The 23284-nt window shown below is 43.8% G+C and overlaps 1 protein-coding gene across 1 annotated transcript in view; it reads left to right on the top strand.

Annotated features, from left to right (window-relative positions):
* The window catches only part of LOC133019560 (rho guanine nucleotide exchange factor TIAM1-like), a 40267-nt gene that overhangs the window by 15641 nt on the left and 1342 nt on the right, over positions 1-23284 (top strand). Inside the window, exons 11-27 of the mRNA XM_061086087.1 lie at positions 2680-2850; positions 3895-3999; positions 5298-5379; positions 5644-5730; positions 8221-8433; positions 9986-10113; positions 18102-18326; positions 18609-18677; positions 18802-18927; positions 19394-19502; positions 20302-20481; positions 20603-20721; positions 20812-20920; positions 21800-21858; positions 21965-22061; positions 22911-22998; positions 23103-23275. Coding sequence (XP_060942070.1) covers positions 2680-2850; positions 3895-3999; positions 5298-5379; positions 5644-5730; positions 8221-8433; positions 9986-10113; positions 18102-18326; positions 18609-18677; positions 18802-18927; positions 19394-19502; positions 20302-20481; positions 20603-20721; positions 20812-20920; positions 21800-21858; positions 21965-22061; positions 22911-22998; positions 23103-23275 — 2140 coding nt within the window. The remainder of the gene's footprint in view (positions 1-2679; positions 2851-3894; positions 4000-5297; positions 5380-5643; positions 5731-8220; positions 8434-9985; positions 10114-18101; positions 18327-18608; positions 18678-18801; positions 18928-19393; positions 19503-20301; positions 20482-20602; positions 20722-20811; positions 20921-21799; positions 21859-21964; positions 22062-22910; positions 22999-23102; positions 23276-23284) is intronic.

The raw sequence follows: 23284 nt of genomic DNA, 5'->3' as shown, positions 1-23284 counted from the left end.
GAGGGTTATTCCCGTCATCTAATCCTACTGAGACCAAATTGATCTGATATCTTCAGATCATTAGCTTTGCGATGCTTCAACAAATTATGCAGACGTTTGCTTCCAAGGGACCAGACGGTTTCACACCATCTGTGCTCTGGCTGGTATCTGTCTGCATTGTTCCGACGAGTTCAAGTCTTCAGAAAGATTATCTAAGGCCACCACCACAGGACTGTAGATTTCAAGTCGTGCCTCATACCAGGCTCGGTAAATGATGAATTAATATGAACTGTGGGGGGAAAATGTCCAATTACCCGTGGGCTGAGCGAGTACAAGCCAGGCAGCTCCATATTTAATGAGAACTGGTTGAAGGATGCAGAGATGAGGGGGAGAGGGAATACAGGCCTGTGTCTGAACTCCGGAGATAGAAGCAAACTTAACCAGCGCTAAACCCCCGACTCCGACTGCGGAAGCCCCCTGTGGCACCGTGGGAGATTGATTTCCTTCCGCCCACGCCCCAACTTCAGCTGGCAGGGGTTACAGTCAAGAAACATATTTTGTAGGAAGTGAACTCGGTTTGTCGATGGAGCTGAAAACGCTGCATCAGTCACAAAGATTTCCTGTCGATGAGCATTTCTGGAGAGAATCGTTTAAAAAATATTTGCATCTGATGGGCTAAGGGTTTAATTGTTGTGTTTGTTCGGGGGGGAATCCCACTGAAGGGAATGAAGGGAATAAGAGAGAAGGAGATTTTGGTGAAGCGCCCACCCAGCAGAGGCTTCCTACTCGGGCCAGGAGGGGAGCCAGATGGTGCTGAGCAGGGCTGGGGGAGTTCAGGGAGTTGGGGGAGGCACTCGCTATGAGCCCCCCCCTGGCATGTGTGTGTCTGTGTTTTGTTTGTGCCCGTGAACGTGTGCATGTGCGTTTGTTTGTGCACACAAATACAAAAACTGTCCACTCTGCAGCCAGATCCAAATGTATTTAATCCGGGCCAGAGCGTGAACCGTCTACAGACTGTGTGGCGTGAATGAAGGATGGGGAGGAGGGAGATGATGGAGGGATGCACAGATAGAGGGGAAAGGGACAACAGAAGGAGAGACAGTGATTAGTGGGGGGGGGGTGGCAGGGAGAGCGGCAGAGGCCTGAGAGAACAAACGAGGGTGCTGCTGTTACTCGATAGCACTTGATAAGGTATCAGTGACAGACAGTGTGAGGTCGGGCAGGAGAGACGAGGCGGACACGGCGGACAGATTGTCTGAGGTCACGCTGACGGAGTGAGAGGTCGGAAGGAATGCACGCACATGCTCTACATGGGAAGGTTCCGTTGCACACGCATGTAACACATACCCACACAGGGAGAAGAGTCACAGCATCAAGAGGCTCGCATCAACAACTCAGGAATTAGATTTTGTAATCAGATATTTCAGCTGCTTTCAGGCCACCAGCAGATTCGGGTCTCATCAGTCCGAGCAAATCTGGTTTCTTTTGCGAGGAAGAAAATCAATAATGATGAATTAGGAGGATTTCTGCACAATATATGTGGATAATAGAATATCTGTATCTCTGTCGGGGGGGTTATGTTTTCACCCCTGTGCATTGGTTTGATTTCTGTTGGTTTTTGATTGTTTATTTGTCAACTGGATTATCAGAAAACTGCAAAATACTTGTCCAAAAAACTCCTTGGAAGGATGGGAAAAGAAAGACATTACATTTTGAGGCAGATCCAGGTTTTTTTTTATTTAAACATTTCGAAACAGGACCTTTTTTAACATTTTAAATTGATCTTGATGACTGATATCGATTAGTTTGTACAGTTTGGTTGACGTATGTGCTCAACTTATTCAATTATCACTGAGCACAAAACCAGCTCATCGAAAAGAAAATCAATAATGATGAATTAGGGGGATTTCTGCACAATATCTGTGGATAATAGAATATCTCTATCTCTGTCGGGGAGGTTATGTTTTCACCCCTGTGCATTGGTTTGATTTCGGTTGGTTTGATTGTTTATTTGTCAGCTGGATTATCAGAAAACTGCAAAATACTTGTCCAAAAAACTCCTTGGAAGGATGGGAAAAGAAAGACATTACATTTTGAGGCAGATTCAGGATTTTTTTTTATTTAAACATTTCAAAACAGGACCTTTTTTAACATTTTAAATTGATCTTGATGACTGATATCGATTAGTTTGTACAGTTTGGTTGACGTATGTGCTCAACTTATTCAATTATCACTGAGCACAAAACCAGCTCATCGAAAAGAAAATCAATAATGATGAATTAGGGGGATTTCTGCACAATATCTGTGGATAATAGAATATCTGTATCTCTGTCGGGGAGGTTTCACCCCTGTTCATCGGTTCGATTTTGGTTGGTTTGATTGTTTATTTTTCAGCAGGATTATAAAAATACAAAATGCTTTTCTACAAAACTCGGTGGAAAGATGGGACACGGGCGGAGAAAGATAATATTTAATCTGGGGGCAGATCCAGTATTTTTTACTTTATTTTCATTAACATTGCAAGATAGGACCTTTTTTAACATTTTAAATTGATCTCGATGACTGATATCGATTCGTTTGTGTATTTTGTTTGACGTATGCACTCAACTTACTCTTGTTTTTCTCACTGAGCACAAAACCCACCCATCGATGCATAAACCCTCAATTTGTGTGTGTCTACGTTTCTTTTTGACTTCACAGAAGGAGACCGAGGCGTCGGTGAAGAGTCTTCCCCAGCAGAACGTCGACAGCTTCATTTGGGTTCCCGATTACCTGGCTCCCTCCTGGGTGTGTCTGCCAAACAACCAGCCGGTCCTGGCCGTCATACAGCCCGGGGACACGGCGCTGGAAGTCCTCAGCACCATCTGCAAGGTGGGCAGCTGCAGATAGCAACACACACCTTATATCAGTGGATGTCTGAGCTATGCAAGTCTGTTGCTACACAACACATAGGTTGATGATTACAGAACGTTTTACACGATGTGCACTGACAGGTGATGGATGAGCAGCTCGGCCTCACACACACGCACACAGAGGCAGCTCATAAAACTGGTCGAGCAAATGATTTATTTTAACAGCTTCGACAAACACGTGAAGTCTTGAGTAACACGTCTCGTTAAATTGAACACAGCTCATGGTGAAGAATAATGTTAGTGGTTGCATAAGGATTCTCAGCTTTAACAGTGTGTTGACAGACAAATATGTACAAGTCATTTTTTGCAAATTCATACGAAAAGTATGTGAATCCTTAGAGAGAACCTGAGGCATAAAACTGTGACAGGTATTTTCTAGTAAAGCAGAAGAAGGTCCGTGCAGATGTCACCTTATCTTAGTTGTTTGCTGACAATAAACACTGCACGTCACTGTCACACACACACACACACACACACACACACACACACACACACAGACACACAACGGTCCTGTCAACTGTCGTTCCACTTCATCTCCTCTTTTCTCTAATTGGTCTCGGCCGCAGCTTGAGAATAATGATGCCTAATGACACGTATACGTTCCACTTAAGTGTCTGTCAGAAAACAAGCTGATCAGCGTGTGTGCGTGGGCGATCGTGTGCACGCATTCCGTAAACATGTCGCAAGGAACTGGAGCGTCTAATTCATGCGCCCTGTGTGGTACATGTATGCAGAAATATGTGGGTTACATACATGACTTCATACATGAGGGACTTTCTCCTGGTCTCAGTGGATGTCATAATGTATAGAGTGTGGTAAAGACCACAGTGTTTTGATAGTTGAGATTATATATTGTATCTTGTGATGACAGGGTTGGTGTTATAATCACAGGAAGAACAAATCACAAGTTAGGGTTTAATGGCATCAATTAGAGTGATTGTGTCTCTAATTTTGCTTCTTCATCTGTGTTTCTTCTCGTTTCTCTTCTGTCTCGTTCCTACAGACCCACAAGATCGACCGATCCAGCCACTACCTGCGTTTGAAAGTGTGGGTTGACAACAAAATGCTCTTCTGTGTTCCTCAGCTGGAAGATGACGTCTCAGATCTGGTGAGGAAATGCACGATTAAGGACTGTGGTAATAGATTGTGACATAATGGAGTAAATATCCAGCTGCACAACCATGAAACTACAATATCAAGTGATCAGAGATGATGCGAATACAGTAACAGGGTTTCTTAGAAAGTCTTAATCTGAATTTTAGGCCTTAAATATGGTAAAATATGATGTATTAGGTCTTAAATGCATTTAAATAGGTGTTAATTCTTCAAGGCTACTTCCATGGCACTTTGAGAGAGGTGTATGTTTTTATATATTTTATATCAATACACTCGGCTTTGCTGTGGGAAAGACTATGGATAACATGTTGTTTCAAGGGTGATTATCTACTGTGCTACTCTACTCTGAAATTAAAATTATTCAGGGTTTCCTTCATATTAGTTGTCCTTAACTTAGGTTTTACATTAAATTCATTATGTTCTTTAAATGTCTTGAATTTATCATTTTTCTAATCGGCAGAAACCCTGAATTATCATTATGTGACAATTAAAACAACCTCAGCCGAGACCCAAATATATTCCACTTGGAAATCGGGGGTCATCACCTCATTATAAATTCATTTTCATTTCATTTCTGGCAGAAATGGATGCAAGCTTGTGCATGTTTTATGATTTGGCTGCAGATTTGAGCTTGCAATGCATTTCAAAATTCCCTGAATGCAAAAGACACATCACCGCCTATATGATCTAAATTATGCAAAACAGCATTCCGACTATATTATGTGCACGATTGTAATTTTCTTATTATATTCACATAAACAATCAGTCATTGCAACAACAACAACAACAAAAAAGCTCACCTCCACATTAATCTGCCACCGGGAACCCAGAGAGGAATTCTCCGTGTGACGGTGATTGGCTGAACTCGTCTTCTCTCAGAACAATCACCGTGTTTTCCTCGAGAGCTCTTTTATCCTCCTGCTTTGATCAGTGACTCATTCCTCCCTCTTTCATCCTCCGTGTATGATATCACATTATTATTTTCGTCCACACTGAAGCTCGTAGCACACTGCGGACTCCTGTCTCCGTCTGTTGCTTCACACACACAGCTGTGTCTATGCTCCGGCCCGCTGTGAGGTCTGACCCCCCCCCCCGCCCCCCCCCCTTGTGTGAGCACCCACTCATTTTACAGACTCGACCCGGAGTGTGACCCCACAACCTTCAAATGGAATTGCTCTGTTAAGGGGCCTGAATAATACATGAATGTGTCCGTTCTTTTATTACGAGCGATAACATGACCTTGACACTGTTGTCTGTTGTCAATTAAAGGTAATTTTCTTGTGTTTGCAGGTCTACAAAGAGATTGAGATTTGCCCCAAAACAACCAAGATGATACGTTTCGACAACGCCGAGTCCTTCACCATCGGATACGGTACGCCGAGACAATAGCCCCAATTTAAATCAGATTAACTCAGTTCCTGTCACACTCTTAAATCGGCCATCGAATTGATTTTGTAATGGGCTTCACTGAGTCATGCTCAGTTAATGACTGAAGAGGGGACGACCCGGGCTGAGGATCTTAAGTGGATCTAATTGCGCTGTAGTTATGCTGCAGCAGTGCACACTGTCAAAATGCGATATTTCAAAAAGCTGTAAAGGAATTAATGACTGACTCTCTTTCTTTTTGCGTCTGTAGGTTTTTCTGTGGCTGTTATAGATGAGGATGGGACGCAGCAGCTCCACATTACAGAAGTGAAAGAAGGAGGACTGGCCTCAGCCAAAGGTGCGTTTTGTCTTTACCAAACCTGATGACAGCTCATATTCATAAACAGCTGAATCTGAGAGCCACAGTCGGTATGCGAAGCGTATGTGAAAAGTGGGAACACGCAGTATTTCTTTCCCCGAGCTGACATTTCACACATAACACTGAAGCACCTGACCTGGGAAACACCTGATCCCACATGACATCTTATCAGTGCAGCTTTGTGTGACTGCATCGCATCAGTTACTGAGCCAACACACTACAGCAACACTACCATGGAGAGAGAGAGAGAGAGAGACGTCTGGTGGCTCAGAACAGAGGAGAGAAGAGAAAATGCAAACTTGTGTTGAGAGACGTTGGCTTTTGTATTCATACTTTAATGGCTTTGTTTTAAAATGGTGTTTTAAATCTATAATAATCCTCGTCCACACATTCTAAAACACCTGAAAACACATTTCACGTAACCATTCACTTACAGTAGCCATGTGCTTGTTGTCAGACTGTTAATTTGCAGTCTATTGCTTTGTTACAGGAAATACTAGACATGATTAAGAGTAATGGTGAAAAGTACGAGCAGGGATTTTATTATTGGACACATGACAAAGTGGAACTTTAGCAAATTCACTGTGTTTTGCTTTTCACTCATGGTAGCGCAATCGTGGAACTGCCTTGTGTCTTTTATTTTAAACTAAAGCCGGACTAGCAATATTTTTTAAATACCTCTACATTTTTAGACACTCCAGAAAAGCCCAGAGTAAAAACATCAGGCGTAAACATAGCAACAGAAAATAGAAATCACCACTATATAGAGAGGATGTAGTGCATAGAGATGATCATTAGCTGCCAGTAACGACCTCTAACATCAGGATGTCAACATGATATGACCGAGCAACTACAAAAATAAAAAGAGGGTTAAGTGAAAACCCAAATATCTTTTATTCAGTGCATGTAAAAATATATTTTATTCACCTTTCCTATATGCTACGTAGCCAAGATGTGCAGAAACCTTGATCTAGGGATTTAAAAAAGGAGGAGGATTGCATCAGATATATGAATTTCTGGTTTGTTTCTTTTCTCCCTGGGCGCAAAGAAGAAAAACATCCCTCCATTGTCTGCCTCTGAAATGCTGTGTGACCAGTCGGGTCCAGAGATCAACCCCCATCCACAGCTCCCCATCTTTTTAACACAGCCAGAGAAAACCTAATGCGTCTGAGAAACACACGGCAGCTCTGTAGATACAACTCCAATGTATAGAAAATAACACCCCCCCCCCCATTTATTGTGCCCCCAGCGTCACACCAAGGTTACCCAAGTGTGAGATTGTGTCCTCTGGTGTATTAGCGATCCGAAAAGCTGCTGGAGCACAGAAACTGACTTTCTATCTCCACAGGCTGGAGAGGGAAAAGGGCTTGTGGCATCCAGACAACACAAAGCACGTTTCTGGAAATATTATACTATATGTTGCTGAATCACAGAATTAGGTTTTGTCAGGCACAACATTAGTGGGTCCACGTGCACAGTGTGTGTGCGTGTTTTACTATAAGAGAGGAGGATGAATGGGGTGTGCGAGGTTGAGCTTGAATTTCTGCAGGGGATACTACGCAGAAACCAGGCCAACCACTGGACAGGGAGCCCAAAGGGTCTTTGCTCATCTCTTTTCCTCTTTCCCACTGCTCCCCCTCCCCCTTACACACACACACACACACGCACACACAACCGCACACACACGCACACACACACAACCGTATATGTCCAGAGGCGTTATCTCTCTCTCTCTGTCCAATAAAGACTCTGCTACAGCTGACATTTCACATCCCAGACAACTAGGTCATAACTTAGGGCTAAATTGTGTGTGTGTGTGTGTGTGTGTGTGTACGTAACTAGGTATGTGTGTGTGTGTGTGCTCGGTTATTGCTTACATCCAGTGCGTTATGAAAGCCATATTACAGTAGACGCCATAAAAGAAGCCACTGAAGTCACAGATAAATCATGTGTGACTGTGTTAACGTGGCGCTGCAGCGAGGTGAGCCCGGCGCCATCAGAGTCTAAACAGCTGTCACAACCAATCAGGTCCGTGGGGCCAGGCTCACTGCTAATTGGTCGCCTGATTGACCGCTAATTTACCATTAATGGACCCGGGCACAGGTGGTCCAGGGAACCGAGGGGGGGGGAAGCCTCTATCTGAAGCTGCATTCGAGTGAAGTTCAAGGTTTCTTTGTTGTGTATAGCGGCTTCATACTATAGATTATATACGTCCTGACAGGGACAGGAATAGACAGGCAGGCTCCTCCTCCTCAGACTCATCCAGTCTTGTTGAATCAGTTGTAGCCTGAAGCGAAACAAGATGGCTAGGATGCATATTTTATGTATTGGAACGCATTAGAGTCCCGACATGATCAGCCACAGTATGGCTCTAAAGTTGTGTTTGTGTGGATCTTAAGTACACTTTACACTTTCATTACATTTTTACATTTCTCTCTTTCTCCGTTTTATCGTTTCATTCTCTCCCAGGTCTGCAAGCAGGGGACGAGATCCTGTTGCTGAACGGTAAACCTGCATCTGCCCTCCAGATGGACGACATGAGGGCTGCGTTTGTGAACCAGGCGTTGACCCTGTGCGTCAGCACGCTGCCCCCCCTGGACCCCCGGGTGCTGCGCTGCGTGCCCCCCCGGCGCTCCGATGGGGAGCAGGACCCGTCCACGGACATCTTCTCCCAGAGCCAGGGTAACACTTCCTGTTTTTATAAGTGGTTTACATTTGGTTTTGAACAGTGGTGAGTTTCGTACAGAACAGTGTCCCCTAGTGACAGATGGAGTGAGCTTCTTTACATTAAAAACATCTTAAGCAGCGGGTGAGATTCGCCTAAAATGCCTGTCTGAGGAGTACTGAAAGTAAATTGAAAGCTGTTCTTGAACCATTTGGAGTACATGCATGATCTTGGTCTCTTTGAAAGGTAACATTCTGAACTTTCCCCCCCAACAGTCAGAATCCGTCTTAGTGCTACTGGCATTGAGTAATAGCAGTTGGAATACAGTGAAGTAGAAGGTTTTTATTTCAGCCTGAATATTTTTTGTTAAACAGATGCCTGCAGATGACTCTAGCTGGGACTTATGAGCTGGAAAACTCACTGGGACCCTAGCGTGAAGCCTTGACTAGCCCAGGTTCAAATTTGATAACAATCCCACAGAAAATGAATATTTCACAGATTTTTTCCTAAGGGCATGTCTAGGCGTTTTCCACAAAGGCCATTTGGAACTATGGTAACCAACTAGGCTTAAAGGCTACTTTTACACTCAAAATCATACTTTTATAGTAGATATTAAACTAAAATTTAGATCTTTCTACTTTATTTAAAAATCAGATGAGCATTATTCACTATCCATACTGGTTCAACAGTTGGTGGAATCGTACAGAAACAAAACCTTCAGATCACAGAATCTGAATTTACTCAACGCTTCCCTTTTCCATTCAGTTTCTATCCATGTTATTCATCCTGTATGATCACAAATCCTCTAAATCCCAAGTTTGTGCGTCTCTCAAAGGGAGAACGCAGCTCGTGATGTTTCTTTTCAAGCATAGAAGGTGAAGAGGCTGATCTGCTAATTATTCACGGATGCCGTGTTGTAACTAACCTGCAGGCAGCCGCCAGCTTTACCCTGACCTGCTCTTTTTATCTGCACAAGGGCACCATTTGTATTCCTTATAAATTGGGGCTTGCAGTGCGCAGGCTGACAAGCTGGCATTGTTTATACAGCGACTCGGAGGAGTATGAATATTAATAGGAATCGTTCAGCAGTGTGGGGCTGTCATTGTGTAGGATGCCGTTCGCAAAAGGGTCAGACGGGGAGTAGGAAAAAAAAAAACACTTCAGCAGACAGATGGAGGTTATCCATGATATCATAAGCCCGAGAAGAGATGCTGCACAAAAGATGTCGTCAGCACAAGGGAGACAAAGCGGAAATTACCAATTTCACAACGCAGTTAGAATAAAAACCGAGGATTATAGAGATGGTTTACATTAATAACACAAGGAGAAGGCTGTTCAATTACTTGAAAAATATAGAGGAAGGTGAAGAAAGAAATATCTGATGTTTTACTGTTTTATAAAACAAGAGTAATGTGCTTAAATCCAGAGGTATAACTGCACCTTCAGATTTCTTGAGATTAACAAATAGAGCTGTAACTGAGAGCCTCCAGATATTTTGCCCACACAGCATATTCTGTATATGTGCTCTTGCTCTATAATGAGCTCTGTTGTTTGTCTTTGTCTTTGCAGAGGACATCCTGGATGAGGTCTCAGGTTTGACAGTGGAGAGCTCAGATATGAGTTTGGAGGAAGGACCTCAGCCGACTCTGCAGAGCCCCGGGGACAATCAGGAAGACAAAACAGCGGTCGGACAGAAGGTGGGACATGCAGAGACACAACTTTATGTAGACAAACAAACAGCACCACACATGCAACAGAGTGTACTCACGAAGACAAAGACCAGCAGCTTTGGTGTGTGTGTGTGTGTGTTTGTGTGGCACCTGTGGATCAGTGCTGGAGTTTTGAGTGGCTGTCTACCTGAATTAACATATTGGTGTGTGTCTGCCTCCTGTATTGTGTTTTTTAGTTTTAGAACTACAAAGGACACGCTGATCCACAATCCTTTACAATCTGGAAACACATTTGATCAAACTTTATGAGTGTAGAAACCCTGTGGCAGATCTTAACCTAAATATTTCTTCAGCTGTGTCGGATATTTGTGCGTCTCTGAATGTGTGTGTGTGCAGCATGAAGCCAAAAAGGGAGATTGTGTGAAAAGCTGTGGGATATTCAGAGGCTTTTTTCTTCATGTAATGCGTTTGACATTTTTATGCAAAGGCTAAGACAGGAAACACAATCGTGGAAGTGGTGTCACGCGCATGCAGCCATACTACACACAACTGCTTTGGATTTTCTGTTGAATCCTATATCATCAAGTCGTTTAAAACCACTGGATCCAGATTTTTATGTGGATCTGCACTAAATCAGTCTCCTAAAGATGGCTGATTTTTCATCTTTCATCTTTTTCATCAGGATCCATGAACTATTATCTTAGAAATCATCAAAAATGTAGAAAAATACTCATCACACAATGTTAAAACAAGTGAAACATGTTTGGATCCGTACCAACCTGTAATGGCTTCTTCCCTGACCCGATAAACAAAGAAACGCAGATGAAAACCCAACCTCCTCGGCGAATCAAACTTATAAATAACAGATCAGTAGTTTCATGCAGCTCTGACAACACGTCACATGATTGCTCCGTGTAGCGTGTTGAACAGTGTGAACCCGTTGGTCCTGGCACACGAACAGATGTGAGCAGAGCACACTCTGGATGTGTGAGTGCTCCGGAGCTCAGAGATGACAGAGAGGTGAGTGAAGGAGTGACTGAGCACCATCATTTTTCTAATTAAGATCACGTCTGGTCTGATCAGGGTTGGCGCCGTGATTGCTGGGACACGCAATGTGCCAGCCAGTCTCCCTTGGTTACGGTTGTCACTTCCATTACCATGGCAATGTCTGATAACCAGTAACCATCAGAGACATTTTTTTTTTTTTTTTTGCGTCTCTGTGTCGATAGCAAAAGATGAGGGAAGGGGAAGGGACGGTGCTGATTGTCCCTCGGATGTGTGTCAGTCGGTCTGAGGCTGAGGTCACAGCCCGGCTCCATCCTGTTGGATAGTCGGTGGTTCTGTGACTCCAATGTGCCATTATCAGTTGAGAGCAAAGCACCAGGAGATGAGAGGAAAACCGACAAACAGGAACGAGTGGCCCCGTTTACTTCTCTTTCACTCCACTTGATTTACCCTCTTTAAAAAAGTGTCCGGACCTATAGATAGAACTTGCTATTTTACTGATAAACTTATATATTCAGATATAAATCTATATAAATCTATTCTGACATTACGAGACAAGAAATATCTCATGTTAACTTAACTTTTAGGTGCAAAACAATTGGAGAGTGTTGTTCGTTTTTCTAAGTTTATGCTGAATTCTACCTGCTGAAGACAGTAATATTTGATATCAATCAATCAATCAATCAAATTTTATTTGTATAGCCCATATTCACAAATCACAATTCGTCTCATAGAGCTTTAACATGGTGTGACATCCTGTGTCCTTAACCCTCAGCAAGAGTAAGAAAAAACTACTAAAAACCCTTTTAACAGGTAAAAATACGTAGAAACCTCAGAGAGACACATGTGAGGATCTGTCTCCCAGGACGGACAGAAGTGCAATAGATGTCAAGTGAAGGAAAACATCATCAGGATAAAGGTTTTAGCAGCATTGATGGGGGTAAACATTTTTGAAGGATAACTTCAATACTATATGTCAAGCAGTCCTGCTGCAATCATAGTCTCTGGTCAGCAGCCAGCAAGATCACGATCCAGCATCAGGATGGGATCCACTATAATCCACAATCTACATGATCTAAGGGCCATGGATGTGTGCAGGATTTCTCTTAGTGCTGCTGATGGTCAGTCTGAATGTGTCTGTTTGTTTGTGTGTCGGCCAATCAGTGTCCACTTCCTGGGTTGGATCCTGTGGTTTAGTCAGCAGTAAGAACTATAGGATTCTCACCTGCACACACGTAGATTCCCTCTGTGCACGTACGGAGCCGTCTGCCTCATGGGGGATGTTGGAATGGCTGAGGCTGCAGAAATGGCAGGTTGTTATGGGGGATGGTATTTTGTGGACATCCCCCACCTTATCTCTATACTGGGGTTCGACCATTACTGATTTTACAGTGTAGTTCTGTATTTGCCACTAAGTGAGGGAACCATTTTAAAAGTAAAAACAGGTCCGGTCAGCACAAACTGTCCACACCCCATGAGCAGGTTGCTTGATAAGGTGCAAATCCCTCATCTGAATTAATGTCGTCCCTTTGAAAACGCAATGAGGACAAGAATGTTGTTTACCCTCGTCTGTAATATCGTCCCCTGGTGTTTGCTGCTTAGCTCGTGCTTTTTGCTTCTATTATCTCAGGCGGTTGCTTATGAATATAGAAACAAAACCATAATAGCACCGAACCATGGAGATGTTCATTTACCTTTTTATTCTCTCAACCCTGCCCCGGTTTCCACACGCTGCTTCTTTTTACCTCCTTTGTTCATCCTTCATTTTCTCTCTCCCCCTCCTCGTTCTTTATTAGACTAATTGTCCTCCCAGTGTTTTTCCTCTTGTCTTTGGTGTCTCCTTATCTGTCGTCCTTTGTTTTGGAATCTCTTTCCTTTTTTTCCCGCTGTCTTTCCAGTTTCCTCCTGACTTCCTGTCCCTCTTCACCCTCCTCCTCCTCCTCCTCCTCCTCCTCACCACTAACCCCCTGCTGTTCATTAGCATCAACAACATGAGGCTGCTGTTGGTTCTCCGCTCCCCAGTCGTCTGTGAGGCCTGACCTCGGAGTGAAGCTCTTGAAAGCTCCCTCCCTCAACAGAGACGGGCCAAAGTTGCCACCAAATCCCTGGGAACTTCCAAAAACCAGTCTGTTCTTTCAAAATCTTTTTCTTCATGTTGAATGTGCTTTTGTCCCCCCCCCCCGCTCTCCTCTCTCCGGAGTGCTGAGGATCACGTCTTACCTCATTTCACCCAGAGCCTGAAACCACAAGGCGACGAGACGGAGGGAAAAAAAAGAGGCAAAGTGGGACAATTTTAATTATGCCCACATTCTAATTACTTCGTCCGCCAGTGTTTCACATCATTTAGTGGAGATAAATGAGGTTCTGGCTAGCCGGAGGAAACAGGGGGAGCTTCATTATTTTAGACAAAGCGCGGAGCCACCTCTTGCAATATGATAAACCAATCAGAGAATAAAATTGCTTGGGATAACAGTGATAATGGAGATGATGGTGATTGCCAGTGTTCTCTAAGGTGTAGTCAGCCTCGCAGACAAGGGCTGGTTATAATTTAGAAAGCTCTATCAGTTCGGCTTAGGGGCAATTGAAATGGAAAATGCATAATTCAGTGAGTGAAGGGTGGCAGGGACAATTTTCATCTTGGTTTGTGTCTGATTGACCTCTGATGGTATAATTCTGCTCCTTTAAGTGAAGTGTATTAGTTTTAATATAGTAAGTGATCAGTAATGTATATCTTAAGGAATAATAATCTTTAAAATGGTCTTTTTGACTTGATTCCTCTCAAGAAACAGCTTGGTGCCAGTTGTTGGTGTTGTTTCCCAGGCCTCCACTGGAGGGAGCACTGTTCATGTCAGATTCATGAAACCTGCAAGAAAACAATAATAATATATGTATCTATTTTCAATATTGATTAACTGTGGTTATCAATATTAATAGGAATAACTCAGCAGTCATTTATAGATTAAATTCCTTTTGTAATATGATCATGTGCAAATTAAAAGGCACAATATCCTTGTGTTTTGAAATGTTGCAGATATTGCTATTGCTTTAAAAAAGAAAAATACTTGCACTTAACACTCGCCTCATCCTCATAAGCTTCTTCCCATCGACGTCTGCAAATCAACTGCTGCAAAATCTAAACGTTCATACACAGATTTGTGAGAACTCGTGTCATAGCATCATCCTTCCCCTTCAGATTAAATGATTAAACTCCCTCTCTCCCTCTCTCTCTCCCTCTCTCTCTCTCTCTCTCTGTGCTATATGCCATCGTTCCTCATGGGGATTTATGGATTTGCATGTTTCCCCTGATTTCAGATGAAGCTGAACTTTAAGACCCCCCCCCCCCCTCTCCTGTCTGTGTTCACTGACATTGACAAGTACGAGCCTGCTCCTCCACAGACACAGCCTCCAATTAGGAGGCCCCTTAGATTGAACGCCATCAAACTTGCTCCATTTCTCCATCTTCTTTACAGATGCAGATACTTATTCGTGTCAAAAGCTCTAATGCCGAGTGTGTGTTAACGTGTCAGATGCGGTTTTTTTCCCCGATGCCAAATATATGGATATGTGTAATCTGGTGTTTATCCTGGCTCTCGGCTCTCGGCTCTCGTGTGTGTGCAGGGTTTCTGCTGGCGGGAGTGAGAGCAGGTCCGAGCTTGCCTCCGACCTCGGGGCGGGGCGGGGGTGTGGAGCGTTTTGTGTAGAAATATGTGAACATTGGTGTCTGGGTTTCAGCGAATGCATGTGTTGGACGTACTAGAAGAAAGGTATTGATGCTGATTGTTTTTTTTTTATTCTCCCTTCCTAAGCTGTGATTGTTCTCACACGTCTGAGGTCAAAGTGTAGTGTCCTGCAGGTCAGTGGGGGTGCACACAAATCAGACTTGGAAAGTACGTCAACATGTTTTCGTGGTGTCTCATCCAATCTCTGCCGTCAGGATATGCAGATCAGTTTGAATTAAGGTCTATTTCCGGAAAGCATTAACATAAAGCTGTTGTTTCTCCGGCGTGACGAGTGTGCAGCAGGTGTGTTGTGTGCAAAGTAAACCATCACTGGTTTGAAGAGCTTGAAACTCCAGTCAAACCTGAATCAAAATGTCTTAATTTAACTCTGCTTTGATGATCATCAGGAGACTTAAAGTTCATCAGGATGTTTTTCTTAGTTTGAGTCCAGATTGGTTGGATTTGGATTGTGTTGCAGTGTTCACACATTTCCATAGACTCACTTTGAAACGTGAGGCAGCTTGTTCTTCTTCTCCACATAAATCTCTCTGACCTGCAGTCAAACCGAGAGAGAGAGAGAGAGAGAGAGAGAGAGAGATGCCTGTTGTCTCTTTCCTGAGTGTTTGACTCTCTCTCTCTCTCTCCACCCACTGTCACCTCACCTCCCATTCTCTCCTCCCTCCTTTCTCCTCCCCTCTTCTCTTCCATGTGATGTTTGATCTTATAATTTTTTTATTATATATTCTACGCTGCTGCTGCTGTCGCCGCAGCTGCTCTCTCACACCTGGACAGGAGTGAGACAGGGGAGGAAGGACAGAAGGGAGAAGAGCGAGTGTAAACAAGGAGCTGACAGGGGAGCGTGCCGAGGGACTGATTGGATTCAGGCAGTGGGATGAAGTGACATGAGAGCAATATTTTCTATTCAGCCTGTGTAATAACCTATTTGAGCGGTGAGGTTTCTAAACAGCTGGCGTTTACTTTTACACTTTGGGCGAGTTAGAGTGGACGAGCTCAGCCTCCTGGACAGGTAGCACGTTTGAGTTTAAAAAGGAAAAGCCCTTTGGCACTGGGAGAAATGGAAGGTATCTGGACTGGAAGCGCTGGACACCACACGGACCCCTGACTCCTTGTTGAACTGTGTTTGACCTTCCAGCATGTCGGCATTCAGGAGGAGCAGGACCTCCAAGCGCTCGACCGATTCCATCTCTGATATGTTACAGCTGGTGAGCCGTGCAGCCTGATATCTGTGTGTGTGTGTCTGTGTGTGTTTCATGGTTTGTGTTGTGGATTTGCTCCTGCCGAGATCAGTGGTTATGTCACAGTAAAGCAGTGTTGCGGTTCAAGGTTCAGCACATTTTATGTAAGTTTTATGTCAGATCAGATGTGTGATAGCATGTAGTGTTGAAATCTCTCCAGATGCAGTGAAGCAGAAAGTTTCCTAACAACTTGCATTTATCATGAGCTGTGGGTCAGATAACAACGTCTTCTTTTTAATTGCATGAATTATCCTGGATAGCACATTTTCGGTTCCTAATCAGAGGCGATGGTGAAGCTTTATGTGTCCATCCGTCCGTCTCAATCTCCACGCCGCTGTCTTCTGTCTCTGTCCCTGCTCCATCTGTCACCTGGCTGTCACTAATTCCTCTGGCTGTCAAGGGCAAGACCTCGTTTATGAGACGCAAGACTGTTAATGTCACTGCTCAGTTTGGGGTGTTGAGGAAATTTAGAGGCGCGATCACAGTTTGAATCTGGAGCTGTTCACACATGGATCCCTGCGTCATTTTATTCTGTTTCTACATCACGTCTGTTCTTGGAAAAGGAGAATTTAGAGTTTATTTCATGTTTTTGACTATTAACCACAAAAAAGTGTTTAAATAACCAGCACTGCGGATAATACTTTGAATATGAAATGTGAAAAACTTGAAGTGAGGCTCCCAATGCAGATTTTGATATTATTCAGGGTGTGAACAGATGCAGCATGTTTTCAATTTTCCTTCCATTACACACTTTTTTGGTTTATTGTGTGGTTTCCTTTAAGTGACTGAAAGAGCACATCTTGACTTGATGGAAGGAATGTCAGCATCATCATATTGTGTGTGTGTGTGTTTGTTTTGTGTGTGTGCGTGTGTGCAGCAGTGTTGCAAAACAGGTTTTTAAAACGACAATGGAAAAGTGTGTTTGTCCACGCTGCAGTCCAACAGGAGACGAGCCGTGGAATCAGCAGAGACAAGCCGTGTCTTCAGCTCAACCAGCTGCCTGTTGATTTAATTAGAAGCATCAAACTAACCATCACTCAACGGTGGCTTTGGATTTTTGTGAAAACATCAGCGTGTGAGTTTAAAATATAAAGAAACACAGGATAATACTACTGCTTAGTGACTAACGTTGCTCTATTTCATGAACGACAGTTAAATGAGATGAATTAAGAGTTTTGTGACGACAGGAGTAACGTTACGAGACATGTTCGGAGTATGAATCCTTTAGTTAATGTTTGGTCTGTGGGCGGAGCTCATTCACTCTTCTACACTTCCAGGAGAAAGAAACTTCTGTGTGTTGTTCATTTTCTCGTCACACCTCTCAGTCCTAAAGCAACAGCCTGTCTGGACTTGGCCCAAAACCAACCACACATGCACCGGTGTTTGATATAACTCCAGAGCAAGTGGAGTTTTGATGACAGGAAGGAAGTGAATCATTAGGCCGCTGTATTTAAGGTTAACATTAGGTAATATTGTTGCTGTATTACTCATCGTTCATCTCAGATTGGACTTAACTCCCGTCCATCTCCGGTGCCCACACACATCTGCGTGCGCCTTCGCAGCCTTGAGATTATGAAAGAAACGGTTGGATGTGAATAGAACATCTTGATCCCGACTATTCATGTTTGCTGTGTGTAAACAGTCAGAGAAGCAAAGGGGAAGAGCCCCTGGTACTTCTTTAACATTAGGACCAGCTTTACGTGACAGGTCTGCTCATGCTTGGTATTTTTGATACCAGGTGGGTGTTGTTATTGCAGGCGCTGCAAGAATGTGTTGTGTAAATTGTTTATGATGCTTGATTTTCCAGCTTTTTACATATGCACGTGCACATTAAGAATATGGTTGTGGGTGAGATTGTTGTTTTATATTTTATTCATCTACCTAAGCGTACATTTAATTTTTGTTGTGAATGAGCTCCTGTTGAATCACTCTTTATTCCTACAGCAGATTTTTCTCTCTCCACCCTCTCAGACAGGAAGTGACCCTTTTACAAGGTATCTAACCCGTCCTGTTTCTCTGTCCCCCGTCTGTCCAGAGCACGGAGCAGGTCACCGCTTTCTGCCGCAGCCTCCACGACATGAATCCCAGCGAGTGCCCCATGTCGTGCTCCTCCTCGTCCTCCTCCTCCTCCCTTTCACCGAGCCCCGTGTCGGCTCTGCCACCCACGGCTGGAACCGCGGCTCAGAGGCAGCTCTCCCACGCAGACAAACTCCGCAAGGTCATCAATGAATTGGTGGAGACGGAGAAGACCTACGTCAAAGTGAGTGGAAGCTCCCTCGAGGGTTTGTGATTTGAACAAGCCGTGCATGTATAGATTGGATCGATGATGAGAAACTACTCATCTCTCGGTGTTGGGAGAGTCATTATCAACGTAATGACTCTGCAGGATGGATGCAAGTGGGATGTGTTCCTACCTGTGCATGCTGATTTCTGTCTGCAGTTTAAATTCCAGACATTTGACTCCTCATTAAACAGCCTCCACAGAGAAAGACGCCCTATATGTCCTTCCTGATTCCTTCATGAACATCCTCTCCTTTTTCAGGACCTGAGCTGCCTCATCGAGTGCTACTTGACACCTCTGCAGAAAGAGAGCTTCCTCACACAGGATGAGGTACTTTCCACCTCATTTCTTTTCATCTGAGAATAAACTGTGTCTGATTTGCTTCAGCCTAATGATTCCCGCGGCTCTTAAGGTCACAGTTGTTTCAGGATGATTCTCCGTGTGTGTGTTGCAGCTGGACGTCTTGTTCGGTAACCTCGGGGAGATGGTGGAGTTCCAGGTGGAGTTCCTCCGGACGCTGGAGGATGGAATCAGGCTGGTGCCTCATCTGGACCGGCTGGAAAGGGTGGAGCAGTTTAAGGTAAGGGAAGGTTGATCATTTGATGCATCATTCCTTACTCACTTCCTCTTGGAGCTGCGGTTTAGACCTGACTTTTAATGTGAGAATTCCTGATTAATGGCTCACGGTGTTAGGTGTGTGGACACGTGTTTGCTCTGACTTCTTCCGTTCGGCCTGGTTCAGCAGCACAAATGACGAATTTCGCTGGATCTCAACTTCCCTTAGATAATTCTTCAAAAAAAAAAATGTCCTTGAATAAAAGCAGAGATACTTGGTCTGTGACATTTCATTTAAAAATATCCTTAGACAAGATACTAAACCTAAAACCTGCCCCTGACTGCTGTGTTTCGACAGTGTTTGATAGTAAAATTGCTGTTTAAATGTGTGTGAATAGATGAATGAGACTTTTTACTGTAAAGCACTTTGTGTAATCCAGGACTGGACAAATAATAAATGCATTCATTGCTTTTACCACCTGTTTCCACAGAAAGTGCTGTTCTCCTTGGGTGGCTCCTTCCTGTATTACGCCGACCGCTTCAAGATCTACAGCGCCTTCTGCGCCAGCCACACCAAGGTCCCCAAGGTCCTGGCCAAAGGTACAAACACACAAACATTCTTGACTGGCCTCGAACACACACACCCACCACTCACTGCTCTGAGAGTTGACTTGAACTTTGTTGCTCTCTTGCATCATCTGCATTATGGCTAAGGGTGTGTAGAGGAAGCACAGTCAGAGCACAGCGAGACGTAAACTCAACACTGACATCGTGTGTGATCGTGCTTTCCAGACACATTTGAAAATACACAATAGGGACCACCTGCTGATTTGATCATTCTTATCTTAAAGGGACTCTCACCTTTGTTGCATTTTTACACTTTTTTTGGATAAGGTTAAATTGGTATTAATAAGGTAATGACACTCTAAAATGCAAGACAGACCCACCAGGAGTAAAAACAAACAATTATTTCACTCTCATAATATTTAGTGAAAACTTCAACCAATAAAATTCTTCGGACCGAAGGACCTTATTGGCCGACAGACCTGTCTGTTTGCTGCATGGACATGCAGGTTTTCCGTCTGCTTCTTGTGGCGCATTCGTGCGTGCGCGGAGGCAGTAGGTTGTAAGTCTGCTTGTAAATAAAGTTTCTTCAAAAAAATTAAAACACCGGGATGGTTGTAAGTCTGCTTGTGTAAATAAAGTTTCTTAAATAAAACACCGCGGATGGGAACGAGGGGGTGGGGATTGGAGGAAGGCGGGATGATTTGAATGTGCTGTAATTCTCAAATGCAACAAAGGTGAGAGTCCCTTTAATATGGAAGTTTAACCTTCAAATGCCGCCGTCCACATCTCTTTATGTTTCCTTGAAATTAATCTCATATTTCTGCTCCTCCAGCAAAGACCGATCCAGATTTCAAGGCTTTCCTGGCCGAGAGAAACCCCCGACAGCAGCATTCCTCCACCCTGGAGTCGTATCTGATCAAACCCATCCAGAGGGTCCTGAAGTACCCGCTGCTGCTCAGGGAGCTCTACTCCCTCACCGACCCGGACTCTGAGGAGCACTACCACCTGGACGGTAAGCCAGTCGTTCTAGCACAATGCTCAATAATCTACGCTTCATAAAACTATATATAGTCAGGATTCAAGAGAGTGTGGTGATTAGGATTTGAACATGATTCACGTTGGTTTCCCTTCAGTTGCGATGAACGCCATGAACAAGGTGGCGAGTCACATCAACGAGATGCAGAAGCTTCACGAGGAGTACGGAGCCGTTTTCGATCAGCTCATCAATGAACAGACTGCAAACAAAAAAGAGGTGAAATCCCTGTTTAATGCAGATCATCCATCAGGAATCCAGTGATTTATGTTTGACTGTATGTTCACTTCTTTTCCTTTTTAACCTCAGGTGGCCGACCTCTCCATGGGGGATCTTTTACTACATTCCTCCGTGGTGTGGATCAACCCTCCATCCGCTTTGGTGAAAGGCAAGAAGGACCCTGATCTGGCTGCTTTTGGTGAGGAGATTGGTTTCCTTTTGTACACACATTTCTTTGATTTTGTTCGGGTAGCTCCTAGATCCGGAACAGTGTTATTCACAGATAAAAAAACTGAGCTTTCTACATCTACATCCATTGGAATCCACTTCAACAGCTTGAAATATTAAACTTAGATACCTAACCTCAGAACTTGTTTATTTGCACCTGGGCTTGGTTGCATTCCACCATCTACCGTCCACATTTTGAATTCAAATAGGTTAAATAGTTGTGCATTTATGTATGAAATAAAGTGGATTTCTTTTAGATAAATAAATAATTGTTTCCCTAAGCTTTACTATATATATACGCTCAGCATCTCAGCAATTCTACTGTAAATGTTTTCTGGGATAAACGCTGCACGATCTCAACACTTCTCACACTGCACTTTACTGCACCCCCCTTAAAGCTGTCACGCACATGTGTGACGCCGGGTGCGAGGGGAAAAGGAAAATCCAGTCGGGCACGTTACATAAAGCAATTTGAATTATTTCTTACTTTTCACGTGAAGTGCCTCACGTTGATGGTATCAAATGAAATTCTCACACCTAGAAGTGTCCCCCCCTTTCAGCATTTTACATTTTTTATATATTTTTCATGTGCACATTGTGAGGGCTTTTCCCTGTGAGGTGATGGTGAGGGTAATGCAATGATGCAACTTCCATTTCCCTCCTTTGTGCTGCTGATATATAGTCTGAGGCGAGTTTTCCTTGAAAGCTGTTGCTAGAAAGCGTCCTTTGACATGCTGCATTAAGCTGTCACTGTAATGAAATGTCTTTTGATATATATATATATATGCAGTAAATGAATGCAGGAGGCCCTAATGGTTTCCCTTTTCATCTCTCCCTTGCCTTCATTCAGTGTTCAAGACAGCAGTCGTATTTGTCTGCAAAGATTCCTCCAAGCACAGGAAGAAAATCGTAAGTACAGTAGATTGTTGTGTCTTTTAAAGGCTGAGCTCTCCCGCCCTCTGCTGTCGTGCTGATGTACTGCAGCTGTCTCAACCACCCAGTGTCTCTTTTCCAGGGCGGATCTCACCGAGCGTCCGTGAGTGACGACAGGGATCCTTTCCGTTTCCGTCACATGATCGCAACGGACTCTCTGCAGCTCCGCCCCCTCGCAAGTACGTCTGTGCAAACACACCTGAAGCCATTTCTTTTAAACCTTGCATCACAATTTCCTCCAGATAGAATGAGCTCTCTGAGACTTGACTTCCTGCTGGGGTCAGTGTCACGGTTAATTATCCTGCAATTAGTGTGAAATATGTAATTAAGAAGAAACTCTTTGAGGCCCCATGTGGAGACTGGAGGCTTTAGAATTGATATGTGTTGTCAGATATAATCTCCATGAATCTGCACAGAGGGAAACCTACAGATGGTGCTTCATTCATACGTAATATTACATGAGTGTGTCAGATAAGAAGCTTGAATCTGCACCGAAAGTATATGTTGTATACGTCAAAGTTAATATAGTAAGTTAATATACATGGGAGGAAGTGGACATTACAATCTCTATTTTGGTGCCTGACGAACAATTTTGCTTTTCCACTATAGATTTGCTTACCATTAAAAAGTGCACATACGCTCTAACAATGCTGTTTTATAGATATACATTATTCTGCATTTGGATGTTGAGGTCACTGCAAAATATCATTGTCCTGAGAAGTTCGATCAAAGGTCGTTTCTGATGACGATAGCTTCAAACCTCTCCAGTCCACTCAGTGTTTCTGTTCTTCTCTTCCACTGAAAATTAATGATCCTTTAAAAGTAAAACAGTCACTCACCTATTAGCGGGTCTGCATGTGGTCGTCTCGGCTCTTTCCCAGATGGATCCTTAATATCCCTCTGGTAACTCAGCTCAAGTGATCGTTAATCTGCCTAACGACCTCTTGTTAAAGGGAAATACAATGAATGGTGGATATTAAGCCATTCTTTTACATATAGCTCACATGTGTCTTCTCTCCCTCTCTCAGACTCTGAGGGGACAGCCGTGTGTGAGATAGTTCACACAAGATCTGAATCTGAAGGGAGACCAGAGAGGACCTTCCAGCTGTGCTGCAAGTAGGAAACCTACACATGTGTTCAAAAGCTGAAAACTGAAGCTAGTCCACATCAAACCTTTTGCTAATATACATGTTTATGTTCTTGTGTTTTGATTTGTTCAGTTCTCCAGTTAGTAAGAAGGACTTCCTGAAAGCGGTGCACTCCATCCTCAGGGAGAAGCAGCGGCGGCAGCTTCTGAAGACGGAGTCTCTGCCGCTCAACCAGCAGTACGTCCCGTTCGGGGGCAAACGCCTGTGTGCCCTCAAGGGGATGAGGCCCGCCATGAACAGAGCAGGTGACACAG

This window comes from Limanda limanda, chromosome 14 (genome assembly GCF_963576545.1).
Source record: "Limanda limanda chromosome 14, fLimLim1.1, whole genome shotgun sequence".
Classification (NCBI taxonomy): Eukaryota; Metazoa; Chordata; class Actinopteri; order Pleuronectiformes; family Pleuronectidae; genus Limanda; species Limanda limanda.
This window is presented reverse-complemented; position numbering and strand designations above follow the sequence as displayed.